We start from the raw sequence: 20,269 nt of genomic DNA on the forward strand, positions 1-20,269 counted from the left end.
CTCTATTCTCCCATGGAGACGATCGTAGAGATGCTGGATGTAGTCCTGTGGAACGGCTTGCCATGCCATTTCCACCTACTGCCTCAGTTGGACCAGCGTTCGTGCTGGACGTGCAGACCGCGTGAGACGACTCTTCATCCAGTCCCAAACATGCTCAATGTGGGACAGATCCGTTGGTTGGCACGGGATACATGTGGATGTGCATTGTCCTGTTGGAACAGCAAGTTCCTTTGCCGGTCTAGGAATGGTAGAACGATGGGTTCGATGACGGTTTGGATGTACCGTGCACTATTCAGTGTCCCCTTGACGATCACCAGAGGTGTACGGCCAGTGTAGGAGATCGCTCCCCACACCATGATGCCGGGTGTTGGCCCTGTGTGCCTCGGTCGTATGCAGTCCTGATTGTGGTGCTCACCTGCACGGCGCCAAACATGCATACGACCATCATTGGCACCAAGGCAGAAGCGACTCTCCATTCGTCCCTCCATTCACGCCTGTCGCGACACCACTGGAGGCGGGCTGCATGATGTTGGGGCGTGAGCGGAAGACGGCCTAACGGTGTGCGGGACCGTAGCCCAGCTTCATGGAGACGGTTGCGAATGGTCCTCGCCGATACCCCAGGAGCAACAGTGTCCCTAATTTGCTGGGAAGTGGCAGTGCGGTCCCCTACGGCACTGTGTAGGATCCTACGGTCTTGGCGTGCATCCGTGCGTCGCTGCGGTCCGGTCCCAGGTTGACGGGCATGTGCACCTTCCGCCGACCACTGGCGACAACATCGTTGTACTGTGGAGACCTCACGCCCCACGTGTTGAGCAATTCGGCGGTACGTCCACCCAGCCTCCCGCATGCCCACTATACGCCCCCGCTCAAAGTCCGTCAACTGCAAATACGGTTCACGTCCACGCTGTCGCGGCATGCTACCAGTGTTAAAGACTGAGATGGAGCTCCGTATGCCACGGCAAACTGGCTGACAGTGACGGCGGCGGTGCACAAATGCTGCGCAGCTAGCGCCATTCGACGGCCAGATGTGTCCGCTGTGCCGTGCGTGTGATCATTGCTTGTACAGCCCTCTCGCAGTGTCCGGAGCAAGTATGGTGGGTCTGACACACCGTTGTCAATGTGTTCTTTTTTCCATTTCCAGGAGAGTAGTTATACCCACCTAGTATTTTATGCTCCCAACCATCACTAGCTAACTGTTGTCCCTGTAAAATATATCAGTGTTTAAAGAATCCAGAAAGTAGCACACAGGGATACCACCCCCACCATACCACCACCATCATCTTGGTCCCCAACTAAACCAGGAATTTCAAACCTCAGTGAGCACACAAATTTGAAATAGCCATTCATTTGTCACGATGGAAACGCAAAAAAATAAGGGGGACAGACATGAAAATTAGTATGCTTCTACCTTACGTCAGTAGTAGTGTTGATTAATTCAAGGAGCACCTTCTGGGATTCCGGAAAAATTGCCTGTAGCCAAAACAATGACGTCTTCATCTGATGGGTACTGGTAGTTTTGAACAGTTACTTTTCCTGACAAGCCTTTGACTGATAGCATAATCATATTCTTATGATGATTTTCTGAATTTTATGCCACCTTTCCCAGCACCAATCTCCTATTCATAGATGCCCTCCTGTAGACTTCAGAATACATCAACTCTATCAATAAATAACAAAATCTGGTTTTTGAAGCAACCATGACTTTCTAGTAAACTGCTCTAACATACGGCCAGTTACAAATTTCAACAGAATTTCATTGCTAAAGAAGACCATGTAGTTTATTTCACTACTGAGGTATGCCACAGTTATGTGTAAGTCCACAAGAACGATAGTATTGGGTTCTGTAGTTGAGGACTACTAATTATGTGGATTAATATGTTTCTATTGTTTGATGCAGAAAAGGGATATGGGAGGGGGGGGGGTCACTGATACAGAAGCTAATTCATGGACATGACTGCACATTCATCTATGTCTATGTTCATGTCTACGTCTACACGGGCACACTGCAAATCACACTTACGTGTTGGCAGAGGTCTCATTTCGATGACACACTATTATTCCACTCTCGAACAGCACGCACGGAAAATGAACCCTTATATCTTTCTGTTTGAACACCGATTTCCCTTATTTTATTATTACGATCATCATTTCTCCGGATGTAGGTTGGCACCAACAAAATATTTTCACAATCAGAGGAGAAATTGGTGATAGAAATTTTGTGAGAAGATCTCACCGCAACGAGAAATGCCTTTGTTTTAATGATGTTCACCCCAAATCCTGTATCATATCCGTGACTCTCTCCCATACCCCTCAGTAATACAAAATGTACTGGCCTTTTTGAACTCTGTTGATGTACTCTGTTAACCCTATCTGGAAAGGATCCCACACCATGCAATAATAGTCCAAAAGACGACAGACAAGCATAGAGTAGGCAGTCCTTTAGTAGATCTGTTGTGTCTTCTAAGGTTTCTCTCAAGAAAACACAGTCTTTGGCTCATCTTCCGCACGTTTTCTGTGTTTTTTCCAATTTACATTGTTCGTAATTGTAATTCATAGGTATTTAGTTGAATTTATGGCCTTCGCATTTGATTCATTTATCATGTAACAGAAATTTAAGATTCCTTGTAGCATTCATGTGGATGACCTCACACTTTTCATTATTTGAGGCCAATTTTTGCTCCATACAGATATCTTTTATGGGTCATTTTGTAATTTGTTTTGATCTTTTGATGATTTAACTAGATGATAAATGACAGCATCATCTGCGAACAACGTAAGACTGCTGCTCAGATTGTCTCCTACATCATTTATATAGATAAGGAACAGCAGAGGGCCTATAACGCTACCCTGGGGAAGACCAGAACTCATTTCTGTTTCACTCAATGACTTTCTGTCAATAGCTACGAACTGTGGCCTCTCAGACAGAAAATAATGAATCCAGTCCATAACTGAGACAATATTCCATAAGCACACAAATTTGAATACAAGTAGCTTGTGTGGTATGGTGTCTAAAGCCTTCTGTAAATCTAGAAATATGGAATCAATTTGAAATCCATTACTGATAGCACTCAACATTATGTGTGGTAAAGAGCTAGCTGTGTTTCACAAGAATGATGTTTTCTAAATCTGTGTCGACTGTCAATGGGATCCATCTCTTTGAGGTAATTCATAATGTTCGAAGATAATGTATGTTGCAAAATCCTGCTGCATATCAACATCAATAAAATGGGCCTGTTATTTAGCAGATTACTCCCATAGCCTTTCTTTAATTTTGGTGTGAGCTGTACAACTTTCTAGCCTTTGGGAAGCATACTCTGAAAGGAACCTAATTGGTATACAGCTTGGACTGGAAGACATGCTTTTATTAAATGATTTAAGCCGCATCACTACTCTAAGGATATCTACTTCTAAGTTACTCATGTTGGCAGATGTTGTCAATTCGAATTCTGGGACATTTACTTCATCTTCTTTGGTGAAGGAATTTCAGAAGGCTGTGTTCAGTACCTCTGCTTTAGAGCATTCTCATCAATAGTATTTCCATTGCTAATGTGCAGAGAAGGAATTAATTGTGTTCTGCCACAAGCATACTACAGAATCTCTCTGAATTTTGTACCAGGTTTTGAGACAAGTTTTCACTGTGGAAACTATTATAAGCATCTCACATTGAAGTCCACACTAATTTTTGAGCTTCTGTAAAAGATCGCCAATCTTGGGAATTCTTAGTTTGTTTAAATTTGGCATGCTTTTTTCATTGTTTCTGCAAGTGTTCTGGCCTGTTGCGTGTATCATGGGGAATCAGCTCCATTGTTTGTTAATTTATTTGGTATGTATTTCTCAATTGCTGTTGATACTATTTCTATGAATTCAAGCCACATCTGGTCAATACTTACATTGCTATTTGGAAGGTGTGGAGACTGTCTCTCACAGGAAAGCGTGAAGCAAATTTGTATGTGCTTTCTCATTTATGTTTGGAGGATTTGAAAGTTATAATATTCAGTCCGCTATGACAACTCTGTGTTCATTAATCCCTACCAATTTTGATTCTCAGTATTAGCTCAGGATTATTTGTTGCCGAGACGTCAAATGTGTTTTCACAACCATTTACCATTCATGTGGGCTCATGAAGTAACTGCTCGAAATAATTTTCAGAGAATGCTTTTACCACAATTTCGGATGATATTTTGTGTGTACCTGTCCATTTAAACACATAGCTTTTCCAACATATCAAGAGTAAATTTAAGTCGTCACCACCACCTATAATTTTACAAGTCAGATAAATGTTTGAAATTAGACTCAAGTTTTGTTTGAAGCTTCCAGCAATTGTATCATCTGAGTTCGGAGATCAGTAAAAGGACCCAATTATCTATCAGCTCCTTCACAAAAATTTTTGCTTAACTTATCTCTGGCTTTAGCCAACTTTCAGTGTCTATAACGATTTGAGTATCAGCGCTTTCTATTAGCGACCTGAGTTCTGGTACTTTCCCAACATAGCAATGGCAATTTACAACCATTATACCAGTGGTTAGTCCTAGATCTATCTTCTTCCTGTGTTCAACCTACACCCTTTTTGTATTTCCCCGAGATCCACTAACCTAAAGACCACCCAGCCCACACCACACAGTCTCTGCTATCCATGTAGCCGCCTCCTGCGTGCAACTGACTCCCAACATATTGGCGGAACCAGAAACAATAATGCCATATAGTGAAAGTTGAAGAATGTGCAGCCCATGCAGTCACATAACCATCTGAGCCTTTGATTCAGATTTTCCACTCAGTTCTATACCAGAGATTCCCAAACGGTCCTGTCAACTATGCTGCAAATCGTGAGCTCTGCTTTCATCTTGCAAGCAAGGCTGGTAGCCTTTACCACTTCTGGTAGCTGCTACAAACCAGAGAGAATCTCTTCCAATCCAAAGCAACACACTTCATTGGTACCACCATGAGCCACCACCTGCAGTTGGCTGCACCCTGTGCTCTTCATGGCATCCAGAAGAATTCGTTCCACATCCAATGACTCTGCTAGCACACGAAGTGGACACTGGCATTCTTCTCCTCCTTAGCAGCCATGTCCCAAAAGAGGGCCATATTGCACCTAACACTGGTGCTCCCAGCTAAAAATAAACCCATCCTCTGCAATTGCCTGGATCTTGCAGGCTGAGAGGTTTCCTCTGAAATAGGACAAGTGACTGCATCTGGATGGGAACAGACAGCACCGTCTGACTAACCGGGGAGGCCTTACACATTTGGGCGCCTACAAGTCTTTCACCATTTGTCATGCTCCGAGGTGACCTCTCATTCAACCACAGGAGAGGGATCATCTTCAATGCAAGCAGTAACTGGGCAGGGCACTGGTGGACCAATCTGTGGACTCATGGGTGGTGCTGTACATCCATTGGATCCCCATGACCAGTTCACAACAGTGATTCTGATCCACAACAGTGATTCCCAGCCTGAAATTGAGAGAAAATTGTCACCAACTTGGCTACCATCTGCACACAGCAATTACAGCCCCTATCCCTACCAAAGATCATGCTAAACTACACAGATAAATAAAGGACTATCAATACATGCTGCAGAATTCTGTAGGCACTGACAAAAAATGAAAGGACTGTGCCAAATAAATTGGATCAATATGAGAGATTCAAGAAGTGAACTACAGAAGCTCACAGCGGAGACTAAATAATTCACTCCTGGTTAGGAAATTGTACAATGTCACAAAATCAGTTACTTCCCTACTGATGCTATGTCTTCGCCAGCAGCTGCTGACTGACTGATTCATAAAACAGAAAAAAACTATTAACAACCAAAATGTTTTTTTGTTAATACTTTTCATCAAAGAAATAATTTCAGTTCCATTTCCTTGTATGATGCAAAACGGTACAATTCCACAATCTGGCCCGAGGCATACTAATCGGGCCCAACCGATCACCATGACATCCTCTGCCAGTGTTGTCGTCAGATGTAGTGCGAAGGGACATGTGGTCAGCACACTGCTCTCCAGTCACTGCCAGGTTTCTTGATCTTGGAACCACTATGAAACAATGAAGTAGCTCCTCCATTGGCCTCACTATGCTGAGTGCATGCTTTAATGCTGCTCACATGAAGGAAAAATCGCTGGCAGTACCGGAATAAAATCTGGGTCTGTCACATGGCAATCAACTACTGAAACAGGTATTTTTAGCTATAACAATCTTACAAACAATATTTTGTGTGTGTTTCAAATATGTTTGTAAAAGGATTCTCAAAGTTTCAATATTTAGCTTCATTTTCATATTTCAGTGCATAATTACATTTTGTTGAAAATAAGCCTGTCTGTGCTTTATCATAATATCAGGCATTTGAAAAATTATTGTTATATATATATATATATATCTACCTTGTTTGTTCCTGTTGTTCTAAATTGTGTTTTGACAATTGTGTTGCATTGTGGAAACAACGAGTAGGGATCTACTGTGGTGGAGATCTGCTTCAGTAAGTGCGAGAATCATAGCAGTGGAACTTCCACCAATTATAAATATTACTGAGCTGTGTGCTGTCAGATCAGGCAGGGCACAGGTCTCAACTATAACTAGGTTTGAAGTTTTAAAAGCATTTTCAGGAAGGACTGGGTTGTGCCGCTGGATGTTACAAACTCTTAGAATGTCTGCAGATGATGGGTTTTGAGAAGACGAGGATGATCTTTTACCATTTGGGGTCAGAATTTTTCCTGGCAAGATCTTATGTTCCATCTGTCATTTACAGATTGAAATGGATGGCTAAGTAGTAGCTTTCAACTGATCCATGATTTAAAAGATATCTTTTATTGGGTGGGGACTGAGGATTACCGTATTCTGTGAACTATAAGATGCACTTTAATTTTCAAACAATATAATTTACAATTTTTGTCACTACGTTGCAAAGACAGACTTAAAAAATTCTTAGTTTATATAATCGAACAGATCTTTAAAATCCCTGAAAAATCGTCACCTGAACTTCCTTATTATTATTATTCCTCTTCATATCTAAGATGGTGTTCACTGATCGAGAGCGTTATTTATGCTGCACTTCTTGAAAGATTTAACAATAACATCTTCTCTTACTCTAGACCATGACTGTTTTATCCACTGACACACTTGTTTGAGTGTAGGTCATGTTAAAGCTTCCTTCTACATGAATTCATGTTGGGTTTGATCTATCATCCATTTGTTCCATTCCTCTCTCATATATACTTTAAATGTTCTATTTATCAAGACATAAAGCACTTGAAAAGGATCATTGGATTAAGATTAGTACCATCATCACAACATGAAAGGACAACAATATAGAGCATTTTTTTCATGTCCAACTTTTTTTATAGTTACAGTTTTAGCACTTTCATGGCAACAGCTGTTATCTCGGCACATCCAATGTCAAAGGAGTTTCATCCACATTCGCTATTTGGCTTAGTTTCACACTGGCTTGCTTTCAATGTTGAATAACAAAGTGATGGAAAAGTAATATTTTCTCTTCATACTCTTGTGACATTTTCTGCAATATTTTAGTTTCAGTTCGCTTGCAAAGTCCATGATGCTTCACAAACATGTAGCGCAGGCCAACTCCACCCTTAAAGTTTGTTCAGTTCCACTGTAGTGCTAGCTTACGATTGTGTATTCGAATCATTTTTGTATTAATTTCAATGCCATTTTGACGGTGTCCTTGAATTGGCCATTTTGCCTTCTGGATTTGGCCATTTTGCATTCAGTCCTCTATTTGCACATTTAGTCTTCCTCAATTTTTCTGTTCTTCCTTACTAGCCTGCCAACTGTGAAGGATTTATCTGTTAGTGGGGGCGCAAATGATGCTCAGCTGCTCTGTTTTCATGTTTTTCTGCTTATGCTATTACTTTCAATTTATAGTCCACATCATATATAAACCTTTTACTTTTTTCCATTACAAAACTACCTACTAACAAAAGTATACACTGTTACTGATAACAAAAATCACTTTCAATTCATGTTCCCTGGCACTGCAGACAACAATGACATATCACGGGCTACGCAGTGTTCTAAGTTTGTGATGGCGGAGCAGGAGGGAGACGAGTGTTAGCAAACTTGTGAATCCCCACAACTCATGTTCATTGCCTTGGTGCACTACTACTGCTAGTTGAATCCAGTGCTGGCAGATAGAGAAAAACTTCCTGCAGCATCAACTATATGGCCATAATTTTAAATCAAGCACTGGATGTTGTTATATTAATTCCAGGTGGGCAATTTTTTGAAGAAAAAAGTGCATCTTAAAGTCAGTAAAATATGGTACTCCTTTTAGAAGAACAGTTGTTCCAGAGCACAGAGAGATTTGGATCTGAGACACTTTGTGATTTAGTAGCGACTACAGTTTACATAGGGTCTGAATGGGAGATCTGCAAGGGCAAAACTTCTACCACTGCCCAAACCATACAAATACAACCAATCCCAGTGTCCCCATTGTGTAATGTTCCAAATTACCTCAACCCTTACAATAGTGTACAAATGTTTGAGAGACTAGATATCAAAAGTCCTGTGACTAATTTTCCCAAATTCAACAGCTGATATCCAAAGATAATGTGTTTCATCTCTCTTCTAAGAGAAATGCCATCACTGCTGCCGAAGAATGTTATGTTCTTGTTCATGCATTCTGTATAGGGTTTGTTATACACTAACACAGGCCAACGGTGGAAAAACTTTTTTAAAAAGTAGGTGTAATGAATGCAGATGACATTGGTAGTACTGCTGAAAAACATTTGTTGGCAAAGAAAGATTAATTATATTTTTATGTTAACAGATGGTGTTTTGTTTACTGTCAACCTAACCTCACTTTTCCGTTTCCTGTACATGTGCTCAGTACAATGTCTAACCATGGTTGTTAAAACTCTACTGACAGTTTTTGTTATATTTGTGGGGAATTTGTGATTAAAAAACAACAAAGAAACATTACAGACTTTGTGAAAAAGGTTTATGTATCATACTTTGGATCTAAATTTGGTGATCAAGATAAATCTTGGGTGCCACATAAGGCATGTTATGTGTATGTTGAATATCTGAGAAAATGGTCCAAAAAGGAGAAAAAAAGCCTTTAGATTTGTTCCTATGATATGGAGGGAGCCAAGAAATCAATCAGATGATTTCTAGTTTTGCAGCGTTGATATTACTGGTAATAATTCGAAAAACAAGAAGGTAATAAGCTACCCCAACCTTCCATCTGCCATCCAACCAGTAGAGCATGGTGTAGATTTGCCAGTTTCTGAACCACCAGATGATTTAAATTCTATTCCAAAAGAAGTATTTTCTGATGTACAATCTGATTTAGATGAACCAGACGATGAATTCCACTGTAATACAGAAAGTCTAGAGCCCAAATTGTTTACTCAGACTGAGCTTAACGATTTGGTTAGGGATCCAGGCATAATGAAAGAAAAAGCTGAATTGTTTGGCTCAAGATCAAAAGAAAAGAACTTATTGACAGTTGGACCAGCATATACATGTAGAGAGAGAAAGAGAGAGAGAGAGAGAGAGAGAGAGAGAGAGAGAGAGAGAGAGAAGCAATTTCCCAAGGTTTTTCAAGAAGAAGGTGATTTAGTGTACTGCTCAGACATTCCCTGTTTGATGAATGATTTTGGTGTTGAATACAAAGAGGAAGACTGGAGGCTGTTTATTGATTCACCCAAAATTAGTTTAAAGGCTATTTTATTACAAAATGGTAACATGTATGCATATATACCTGTTGGTCATTCTGTACATATGAAAGAAAGCTATGAAAACCTAGAAACAGTGCTACATAAAATAGGCTATTCAGCTCATGGTTGGATGATATGTGGCGATCTGAAAGTAACGTGTATGCTCCTTGGTCAGCAAGGTGGCTTTACCAAATTTCCGTGTTTCTTGTGTTAATGGGACAATAGGGCTAGGGATCAAAACTGGTGCAGAAAGAAGCATGAGTATCATTCAAGCAAGTTGTTACAAAGTTCTTAGAACATTAAAAAAAAAAACCAGAATATGTTTCTATTATAGTACAATATTAAAGAAGTTTAAAACTTTAGGATGTTTAATGAGACTTAAAAGTTCATTGCTTGAACAGTGATAGTGAGGAGCAAGGAGAGAGTTTTCACTAGGACATTAAAGTGACAGAAAAACGCCACCAAGACCGCTGGAACACCAACATGATGAGGGCTACTGTTGGTCACTTCACCGAGAAGTCCAGCAAGCGACTCATCGTAGAAAAAGCTACACAAGAAGCTTCAAATAAAAAAGAGAAAGAAAATACAAACCGATTCCAGCTGACAAGTGAAACCTCAATTAACACATATAGTTGTTTTAAGTAGCTTACTGTAAACACAAACCATGCTTATGTTGTAACAAAGCGTTTCACTAATTTCCCTGTTTACCATACAGCAGAGGATTTTATAATAATATAATAAAAATAATATAATAAAAAGCATATTGCTTGAAAACTATTGGTGATACAAAAAAACTAAGGCTAGATTTGGATTCAGCTCATAAAAATCTATAAAGATCAGCTATCACAGTATTAAAAAAGAAAATTAAAAAAAAAATTAAGTTATGCTGGCCTGTGTATTTTAACAAAAATTAATATTGTACCAGAAAACATGCATTTCTTACCCTAATGGGACTGATTTGCAGCGAGTCTGTCTGTCCAACAGAAAGCCAAATATCAACAAAGATTTGGACTACTGTCTCACTTCTCCATATATCAACAGGGTCATTTTGCTGAATGACGCTTGATGTATGTAATGATGTTGGCGTGTTTGTCTGATTCAGCACAGACTGACGAAATATGGTTGGAACATCGGCTGGTCTGCAAGAGAAAATCAGTATTCATATTAGAAAGACTTAAGAGTTTCCACACTGTGCTGACATGTTTCATTAAGTTCAAGGTGCTTTCAGTTTGTATAATTTACTACAGTAACTACAAACTTTCTTTTAAACTTCATTCAACACAAATAACTTTTTATAAGAATTTTATTCATGACTAAAGACTTTTTCTTTTTATACGTTTTGCTGATTTGCATAATGCAGGTCGTGTTTTTCGAGTCAAAGAAAACAAACTTAAAATTAGAAAATAACGGTAACATGTAAGAAGTTGACTTGTTAACACTACCCACTAGCTATAATCATATTTTATTTCATCAGTCAATAACACAAAACATGCATTGCTGAAACTTGGCATCAGAGCAGCATTGTCAGTTTTCCCAAGAAAGCTGGTAAACAAAACCTTGGATACCACTTGCTCTCCACTAAAATCTTCAATACAAGTCTGGTTTGCCTGCCAGTGGTTTCATCTAGAACAAAATATACTGGATTATTGACTACTACTCATCTGATTTGTGACTTTCTCCATATAGTGGCTGAACTTTCTTGAAGCATTCTCAGTGGAAACAGACTTTAAGCATATTTCTTCAGATAGCATTTCAGAATGGGATGGCTGAACATGGAAAGGGGAATACTGCATTCTAGAAATCACCCCATGGCTCATAAAAAATTCATTTCTACTTTTCGAACTTTAAGAAGCCAGTGTCTCACTAAAAAATTGCTGTCTCATTGCGCTGTTCCTTATTCTAGGTGTGTTTTGCATTTTTCACACTCTGTTGAACATAATTTTTTTGGTGCATTTAATCAACTGTGAGTGAGACATTGCAATTGCTATACATCCCTCACCCTGAATACAGTCATTACTAAATTGTCTAACAATAACACACATTCTCCTATGTAAATGCGCCTTGCACAATGATCAGTGTGACAACCACTACTTGAACTGACATATCAAAGTAATATGCTTGCTTGCAACGTTTTAAATTTACTCCTGTAAAGATCAGAGATGGACATACTTAGTTCGATTGGATGTTTGTTGTTATTGCTTAGCTCACTTTATCTCCCCCCTTTCCACCAAATGGTGCTATGACGACAGTGTCTTGCGATCTTAAAGTATTATGGTGCCTTTTTTTAGTTCTGTTGGTTCAGCGGTTGATGTGTAAAACAAAGTTTTTCCAAGATAAACAAATTGCTAGAAAGATAAGAATGTTCCCTTTAATTAGATTATATGTGAGTTTGACGAGGAGGCAGCCAACCAGGAGACAGAAGATGAGCTGTTAGGCTTATAAATGCCAAATGGGATATCCAATAAGGCTGAAAGTCCCTGACACAAACATATGAGCATTTAATATGAAGAACCTAAACAGTAGATCTAATCTCAACAGCATGATTTAAAGTGATTGGAAGCATAGTGTCACGTAACAGTCATATGGTACCATGTCTTGGTAGAAGTCTTTCAAATTAATGTCACTTTGGCTACTTCTGTGTCCCTGAGGCAATGGCACCAGTTTTTCCAGGTGGTCACCCATTCAAGTATAAACTAGGTCAACCATTGCTTATAATCGATAATTGGGTGACAACCAGACTGGAATTCGAACCTGGGGTCTCCTGCTTACCATGCAGATGTGTTAACCACAGCGTCATCCGAGACACAGCATTATCGCGATCGCATGGCCATTCCACACTCCTTTAAAACTCCACCTAACTGCAGTCACTGTTCATTTCCTCCAAGTTCACTACTCCGAGATTCCCACAAGAGGTCAGACGTATCTGTGCATCTGCACTGAAGAAGGTGGATCCATTGCCCAGCTAGGTGTGTCAATAATACGAATGTGTGGTATCTGATCTTTTGTACATGTCCAAAGGAACAGGCACCACGCATTCATATATTGAGGCAGTCAACGTAAAAGCACTTTGGGAGAGAAATGGGTACTTCGCAATATTCTACGAAAAAAGTATTAACAAAGAATGAAACTCTGGCGATGAAATATTATTAATATTCTAAGTTCATTACTGATGAGACAAATATTTATTTTCAATCATATAATGGAATATATTCCAGAATACGTATTCCATGTAAAAGCAGACTTCGATGCCTAGAGGGGTACATTTTTCTCTCTTACAGTTTTTCAAAAACAAAAATTACTGGGCAAACTCTTTAATATATGTCTTTCATGAGAAATTTTCATAGATCAAAACCCAAACATTCAGCAGAGGGGTTTTTTTTTCTTAAAAAAAAAGCCATGAAAAAATTAAAGGACTGGAAGTAGATAAAGATTGTTACAAAATGTACTGACCTGGTGGGGGTAGGGGTGGGGCGGGGAGAGGGGGAAGGTAGTGCTGAAAAAAAAGTGCAACAAAATCACAATAATGTTTACTGCATTGTTTCTTTACATGATAAATCATTTACAACCATTAAAAAAATTGCAGCGCTTAAAAATAATAGCGCCACTATTTACATACCAGATTTCTGAGTATTTGTAATACACACTTAAAACAGTCATTTATTTACAAGTTTAACATAACAGACTCTAGCATGTTGCTTAAGATTCCGAGAGGAACCAGTCAAAGAATACAGAATTGTAGACTGTCCTCAGTCTAAAGCTACATATGTGATAGTATTTGAAGATGTCTGCACCTATAAACTCAGATTTTATAGATACCCACAAATCATTTCCATCCACTCACAGGAAACTCAATATTTGAAAAATCTGTGGCAGATTGTGGATGCATGCATTAATGACATGGTGGATCATGCTGGTGAAGTGTTTCAACAAATCCTGGGCCACATTCCTACAAAGACAGCTAGACAGCTAATAAGGCTTCCAGTTTGTTTTTATGAGTACCCTTTTGTGCAGCTTTGTTTTAAGCGCAGCCCTACCTAACAGATGTATCCAGATTATGAAGTGGTCACAGGAGTGCAAATCGCCAACTACTTCCCACTGAACAGTGTGTGCAAGAGAAAAATGGCAGCTGTCAATAGAGTCCAATCCAGTAACAGTACCAAAGTGAATGCTATGTTACATATTCAATAGATGCTGGAGTCTCTTGTTAACAAGAGGTTCTCAATTGCTCTGGGACTCGTAATAGCATAGATCTGTCATTGATGGTATGTATCTAAATCCACATTCTCAAATAATGTTGTGAGAGCAGTATAATGAGGTTGTCGAGAGCATCTGCACCCATTTTTTATGAGGGGTCAAATAGAGGAAACATACTATTGCACCTGCATTGTTGTAATGACAGAGGTAGAAAACGAGAGAGTTAGTGAGCCGTGTGGGGCTCATGTGCCGGCCATGATGTATTTTACACCCTATTTTTAACGTACTTCCACCTCACCATGTTAATTTAAATTACTACTGTTAATGAGTTGCTGCTTTGCTTGATCATGAGCGGCGCTAGCAGCGCGTGTTGATATATCCCTTCTCGCAGTATCTTTGCTCGACTGCTATTACTTCCCACTTGTTGTCTGTTGTGAGTGAGTTAGTCACAGTTCGGGTTGTGAGTTCGGTACTGCCAGTCAGTTGGAACACGTCTGGAGTGTAGTCGGGACCTGCCTAACCATTGCCGCCACAGATCTTGAGCCAGGATTTGAGTGCACCAGTGGAATTTTCTGTCTTGTGGCCGTAAGTGTTCTGGTTAGTTGCCCTGAGCACTGACGTAAATTCAGGCAGTGTTCTTTTAAGCGAGTTAATTAAGTGTTTCAAATTCAAGTGTACCAGTGGAATTTCCTGCCTAATGGCCGTTAGTGTTCTGGTTACCTGCCCTGGCCACTAACGTAATTTCAGGCAGCGTCCTTTCCTCACCTGTTGTTTGTCCAACATTGGTGTGTAATTTTGACAGCTAATACGTACTCCATTGTGGATTATCATGTTTGTTACATTGCCGATTTGAGTTCTCATGTACTGATTGATGGGAAGTAAGTTGTTGTGTAGGTCGGTCCATGGCTGCCCGCTGGTTGGGTTCCAAAGGATCAAATATAGTTGGGCTCAACACCTGTTTCACCTAAGTGAATGAGAGCAGATCGACCTCCCTGGAGGCCTTCCGAGTGCCACCGGTGTTTAATTATCTGTTGTCAGCTATTTTAAAGTTTAGGCTTATGGTTATTATTATTTCTTAAAATTTTGCAAAATTAATTTTTAAATTTATCTTTCAAGCTTAAACACTGTGCCCTTCTGCCTTTAAAGATTATGGTAATATATTTTGAAATTTTGAAGTTTGATTGTAGACCCCAGCCATTTATGTTGCACACTGCATATGTTGCCTTTTGAGTTTTAAATTATTTTATTGCTGCCTTAATTGAATTTTGATTTTTTTAAGATTTCTTGTTAGCCTTCTGCCTTTAAAGGTCTATGGTAATATATTCTAAAATTTTGGAAATTCATTGTGGTCCTCAGCCAATTTGTATTGCACTTTGCTTATGTTGTTTTTCGAATTGTTTTATTGCTATCTTAATTGAATTTTTATATAGTTAAGATTTCTTGTTGGAGGCTTTCAGCCATGAAGGAGTTGCTAAATTACAATAAATGACAATTATAAGCAGAAACTGACCTCAACCCTTGGCCCTTTCCACAATCCTATTACCTGATCTGCCCAGTGGGTTTAGCGGGTGTCTCAGTGAGAAAAGGTATGCACCAACTACAAAACTGGCTATCAGACATATAGCCTTCTGTCCACTCGTTTAGTCATTCCTGTACTGGTTGTATCCCTTGGCATACAAACGTAAGATAAGTTAAAACTTTTGTTTCTTGTAAATAGAGAAACGAAAGTATTAAATGTTACAAGTTTGAATTCCGTATGAAGCCTAAGCCTGTTAACATTCCACTGTAAAGAGGTATCTTAACACAGAGGTTTTATCTTCCCATTAAAGTGGGAAAGCTACAAGAGCCTGTTTTCGCAGTTTTACAAGTGATACGACAAGCGACATTTACCATTTGTTGTTAAAATACTGGCATCTCAAATATTAGCTGAGTAGTTTCTTTACAGTGTGTGATTAAAGAAAAACTAAATTTAACAGGAAGGTTTTCGTTAGCTTAGTTTCAATGATTTGTGTATAGGCCTAACTAAATATCAATGCCTCAATTTACTCTATTCAGTTTCTTGCAATCAGTTGCATTTAGAAAAGACACTTTAAAATTAGTTTGCATTATTTTGTTTTGCTCGTGCTTTTGTAAGTCATGAATTGCAAGCAGATCAACAATAGTCAGTACTTAGCTGAAGAGAAAAAGCTGGCCCCACTGTGCGGACGAGGTCGGTAGGCTGCGAGAGCTGCGCTCACCTTTCCCCTTTCAGCAGACACAACGGAGAACAAATTACAAACCCTAGAAGTTATCACCTATAATAATGGATAGAAACCAGAAATCGTGAGACAGCTCTTTAACAAGAAGACAGGTGAAAAAACTGCGACCTCATCTACACTAGATGTCGCATCAGAGGATAACTCCACTAGCTTCATTTCTATTCCCTTCATAGGCAAAGCATCTTATAAAATAAGGTGACTCTTAAAGAGCAATGTCTTTAAGATTGCTTATTCTATGAATAACAGCCTCAAAAAAGAACTTGGTGCACTGATTAAAGAATACTAATGACAAATTATCTCATTCTGAGGTGTACAAAATCACCTGTAGTGATTGCCCGAGTTATTACATCAGCCAGACAGGGAGAGCCATCTCAACTAGATATAAAGAACGTTTACCCATGAAAAGTGGTGATGGCATGCATGGCTCGACTTTTGCGGAGCACCTTCTTCAATTGGCCCATGCTCCCAATCCTAAATAACACGGAGCTATTACATTGCGAGGCTAAAGGCACTAGGCTTGACATCCTTGAGGAGTTGCAAATCTTTATAAACACCTGTTGCGTGATAAAGAAAACCTACTTAATGACCAGCTACAATTGAGAAATAAGAAATGTTTTGAAGGTTTCCAACCTTTGCTTCACAGGCCCTGATGTTACGTTGCCTTTTCAGTCGCCGATGCCTGCCTCCACTTTCTGTAGTCGAATCTAATGTATTCAAAATTGAGGAATAATTTTGCCAAGTAATAGCTAGTCTTTCTTATGGGCTCCAAATCTATGTATAGTGTTCTCGTTCACCTCGTCCGCGCAGTGAGGCCTGTTGTTTCTCTTCAGCAAGTAATGTAGGCTTATGACTGGCTACTATGGTGCTATAGTTTTATGCTTGATATGGCCAAATTTTGACATGCAGTAGTTTAGTGCCAATAGCTTCTGAAGAAGGCCAAATTATTTTGGCTGAAACCTAGGTAAAGATTGGTTTCTATTTGCAACTGAGGCTGATTTGTTATATGTTTAATTATCACAGTCGCTGACAGGGCTGCACAATGTTAAAAATTCTTAAATAGTTAGTTGCTGTTCATAAAAACATTGATGCTGTTCACAAAATAACTGCAGAGGATAAGTACGTGAGTTACCATGAGATATAGTCATCTTTAAAGTGTGACTCCAATGCTGTGGCTGAGGCAACTTCAGTCGTGTGGCTATAATTACATGGCTGTCTAATGTGACTCCTTTAATGTAACTGAATGAAGCCATTTTGAATTGTGTGTGTGTGTGTGTGTGTGTGTGTGTGTGTGTGTGTGTGTGTGTGTGTGTGTGTGTTTTACATGACTCAAAGAAGGTGATTAATGCTTCTCTGCTGACCAGCAAGCCTTAGCAACTGCAAGCAACCTACAGGATTGTTTTTGCAGTTTGCCTTATTTTCTGACAATTTTGCAGTTACAAACAAATGATTCACAATTCATCAGACTAGTGTGGTAACATCCAAGCTAGAGCAACTGTTAACATGATCAACACAAAAGTGTTAATGTATGGATGGAAATTACAGTATATTTGTCTTATTGATATATATTAACAGGGACATTAAAACACAATGAATAACCTGTACTCCAGGAGCAACTCAGCAGTGCTTCTGCTTGGTGGTAGCAGACAGCATGGGCCAAGATGGAGCTGTCAATGCTTGATTACAGGTTATTCATCATGTTTTACCACCCCTATTAATACATATCAATAAAATGAATATTACACTAGACTAATCTGAGAATGTACTATCAAATAGGTACGTAAAATTCCACTTTAAAAATAATTTTGTTTGTAAAGGAAACAAACTGACACTTTCTGTCTGGATGAAAGACATGATAAGCAATATTTGTTTGGGCTGACTCCAGTTACACAATGCAACAGCAAAATTGCAGACACTTCCTCAAATACCAGAGAAAAAGTGCCCGGTGCCACTTAGGACAAACAGACAGAGAGAGAGAGAGAGAGAGTGTGTGTGTGAGTGTGTGTGTGTGTGTGTGTGTGTGTGTGTGTGTGTGTGTAAACACTGTTAGCAACACCTCAAAAATTTCTTGACAGATTTGCTTCAAATACTTAGATGCTGCTCTAATAAACATTCAGGCAGACATAAGCTATATATATATTTTAATATATATGGCATATAAATATCTATATAATATATCAAGGGTGAATAATTATAAGAGCCTCTTCATCCTTTCAAATAACAATGATTTCATTAGCAAACCGAAGTACATTCATGTACTCCTTACTCATTTTCTTAAATTCATAAACCCATGTGGCCTCTATTGACCTTGAGAAGGCTTTTGACTGTGTAAGACATGATAGCCTATGTCTGTCTGTGGAATATTCTTGTCACCTTATAGAGGTAGTGAAAAATCATTCCAAAACTACACATATTTAATAAACACAAGTGGGAATAGATTACAAGAATTAATTATGAACCAACGTGTTAGATCTAGGTGTGGAATATCCTTTTTAATATTTAGACTGACTTCTTTCTTCGCAGATGGAAATGTAAAGTAAGTAAAGGAGTTAAAATAACAAATGATGAATACCTGAAGGAATTTTTGTTTGCTGATGACATCATTATTATTCAAAAGAATGAAGATGACCTCCAAAGATCAGTATATCAGCGGAACATAACATCCAAGAAGTACAACTTTAAAATTTGTAGCAATAAAAACAAAAATAATCACATTCTGAGAAAAACATCCAGTCAGATCAAAAACTATTTAGGATAATTCAGTTTTACAACACTTGTGTCACATATTTTATTTATGCTGTGCTAAGTTTTGATTTTGACTCTGATATTTAAAATAAAATACACAAATTTCAAGCTGTCTGTCGTACCGTTAGCAAAACACTGGGCCATTCTCTACAATAAGAGAGCATCATGAAATTCTATAAAATAATAACGGTTTCTGTGTTATCCTATGGAAGTGAAAGTGGAGGAGGGGGTAGGGAGGGGAAATGGGGAGGAAGAGGGAGGGTGAGTTGAGGGGGAGAGGGGGAGGGAGGGGAGGGGGAGGGAGGGGAGGGGGAGAGGGGGAGGGAGGGTAGGGGGAGAGGGGGAGGGAGGGTAGGGGGAGAGAGGGTAGGGGGAGAGAGGGTAGGGGGAGGGAGGGTAGGGGGAGAGGGGGAGGGGTGGAGTAGGGAGGGGTGGGGCGTGATGGGAGGGGGAGTGAAGGGAGGGGGACGGTGGGGAGCCGGAGGGAGTGGTGGGGGCGTGATGGGAGGGGAGGGGGACGGTGGAGAGCCGGAGGGAGTGGTGAGGGAGTGAGGGGAGGGGGAGTGAGGAGAGGGGGAGTGAGGAGAGGGGGAGTGAGGAGAGGGGGAGTGAGGAGAGGGGGAGTGAGGAGAGGGGGGCGGTGGGGAGAGGGAGGGGGGCGGTGGGGAGAGGGAGGGGGGCGGTGGGGAGAGGGAGGGGGGCGGTGGGGAGAGGGAGGGGGGCGGTGGGGAGAGGGAGGGGGGCGGTGGGGAGAGGGAGGGGGGCGGTGGGGAGAGGGAGGGGGACGGTGGGGAGAGGGAGGGGGCGGTGGGGAGAGGGAGGGGGCGGTGGGGAGAGGGAGGGGGCGGTGGGGAGAGGGAGGGGGCGGTGGGGAGAGGGAGGGGGCGGTGGGGAGAGGGAGGGGGCGGTGGGGAGAGGGAGGGGGCGGTGGGGAGAGGGAGGGGGCGGTGGGGAGAGGGAGGGGGCGGTGGGGAGAGGGAGGGGGCTGTGGGGAGAGGGAGGGGGCTGTGGGGAGAGGGAGGGGGCTGTGGGGAGAGTGGGGAGGCGGTGGGGAGAGTGGGGGGCGGTGGGGAGAGGGGGGGCGGTGGGGAGAGGGAGGGGGCAGTGGGGGGAGGGAGGGGATGGGGAGGGCGAGGGCGAGAGGGACGGGGAGGGAGGGCTGAGGGAGGGGGAGGGATGTGGAGGGAGAGGGGGAGGGAGGGGAGGGGGAGGGAGAGGGGGAGGGAGGGGAAGGGTGGCGGGAGGGAGGGGAGGGGGAGGGAAGGGTGAGGGGGAGGGATGGTGGGGGGAGGGATGGTGGGGGAGGGGGAGGGAAGGGTGGTGGTGAGGGGGAGTGAGGGGAGGGGAAGAGAGTTCCAATAGCAGTGACGAGGTTCCTAAAAGAAATGGAGGGCTTCACAAAAAG

General features: G+C 41.0%; 1 protein-coding gene across 1 annotated transcript in view; it reads right to left on the bottom strand.

Moving 5' to 3' along the window:
* The window catches only part of LOC126349411 (sphingomyelin phosphodiesterase 4), a 169,548-nt gene that overhangs the window by 117,438 nt on the left and 31,841 nt on the right, over window positions 1-20,269 (bottom strand). Inside the window, exon 5 of the mRNA XM_050002427.1 lies at window positions 10,614-10,809. Within this exon, the coding sequence (XP_049858384.1) occupies window positions 10,614-10,809 (196 nt within the window). The remainder of the gene's footprint in view (window positions 1-10,613; window positions 10,810-20,269) is intronic.

Source organism: Schistocerca gregaria, chromosome 1 (assembly GCF_023897955.1).
Source record: "Schistocerca gregaria isolate iqSchGreg1 chromosome 1, iqSchGreg1.2, whole genome shotgun sequence".
NCBI lineage: Eukaryota > Metazoa > Arthropoda > Insecta > Orthoptera > Acrididae > Schistocerca > Schistocerca gregaria.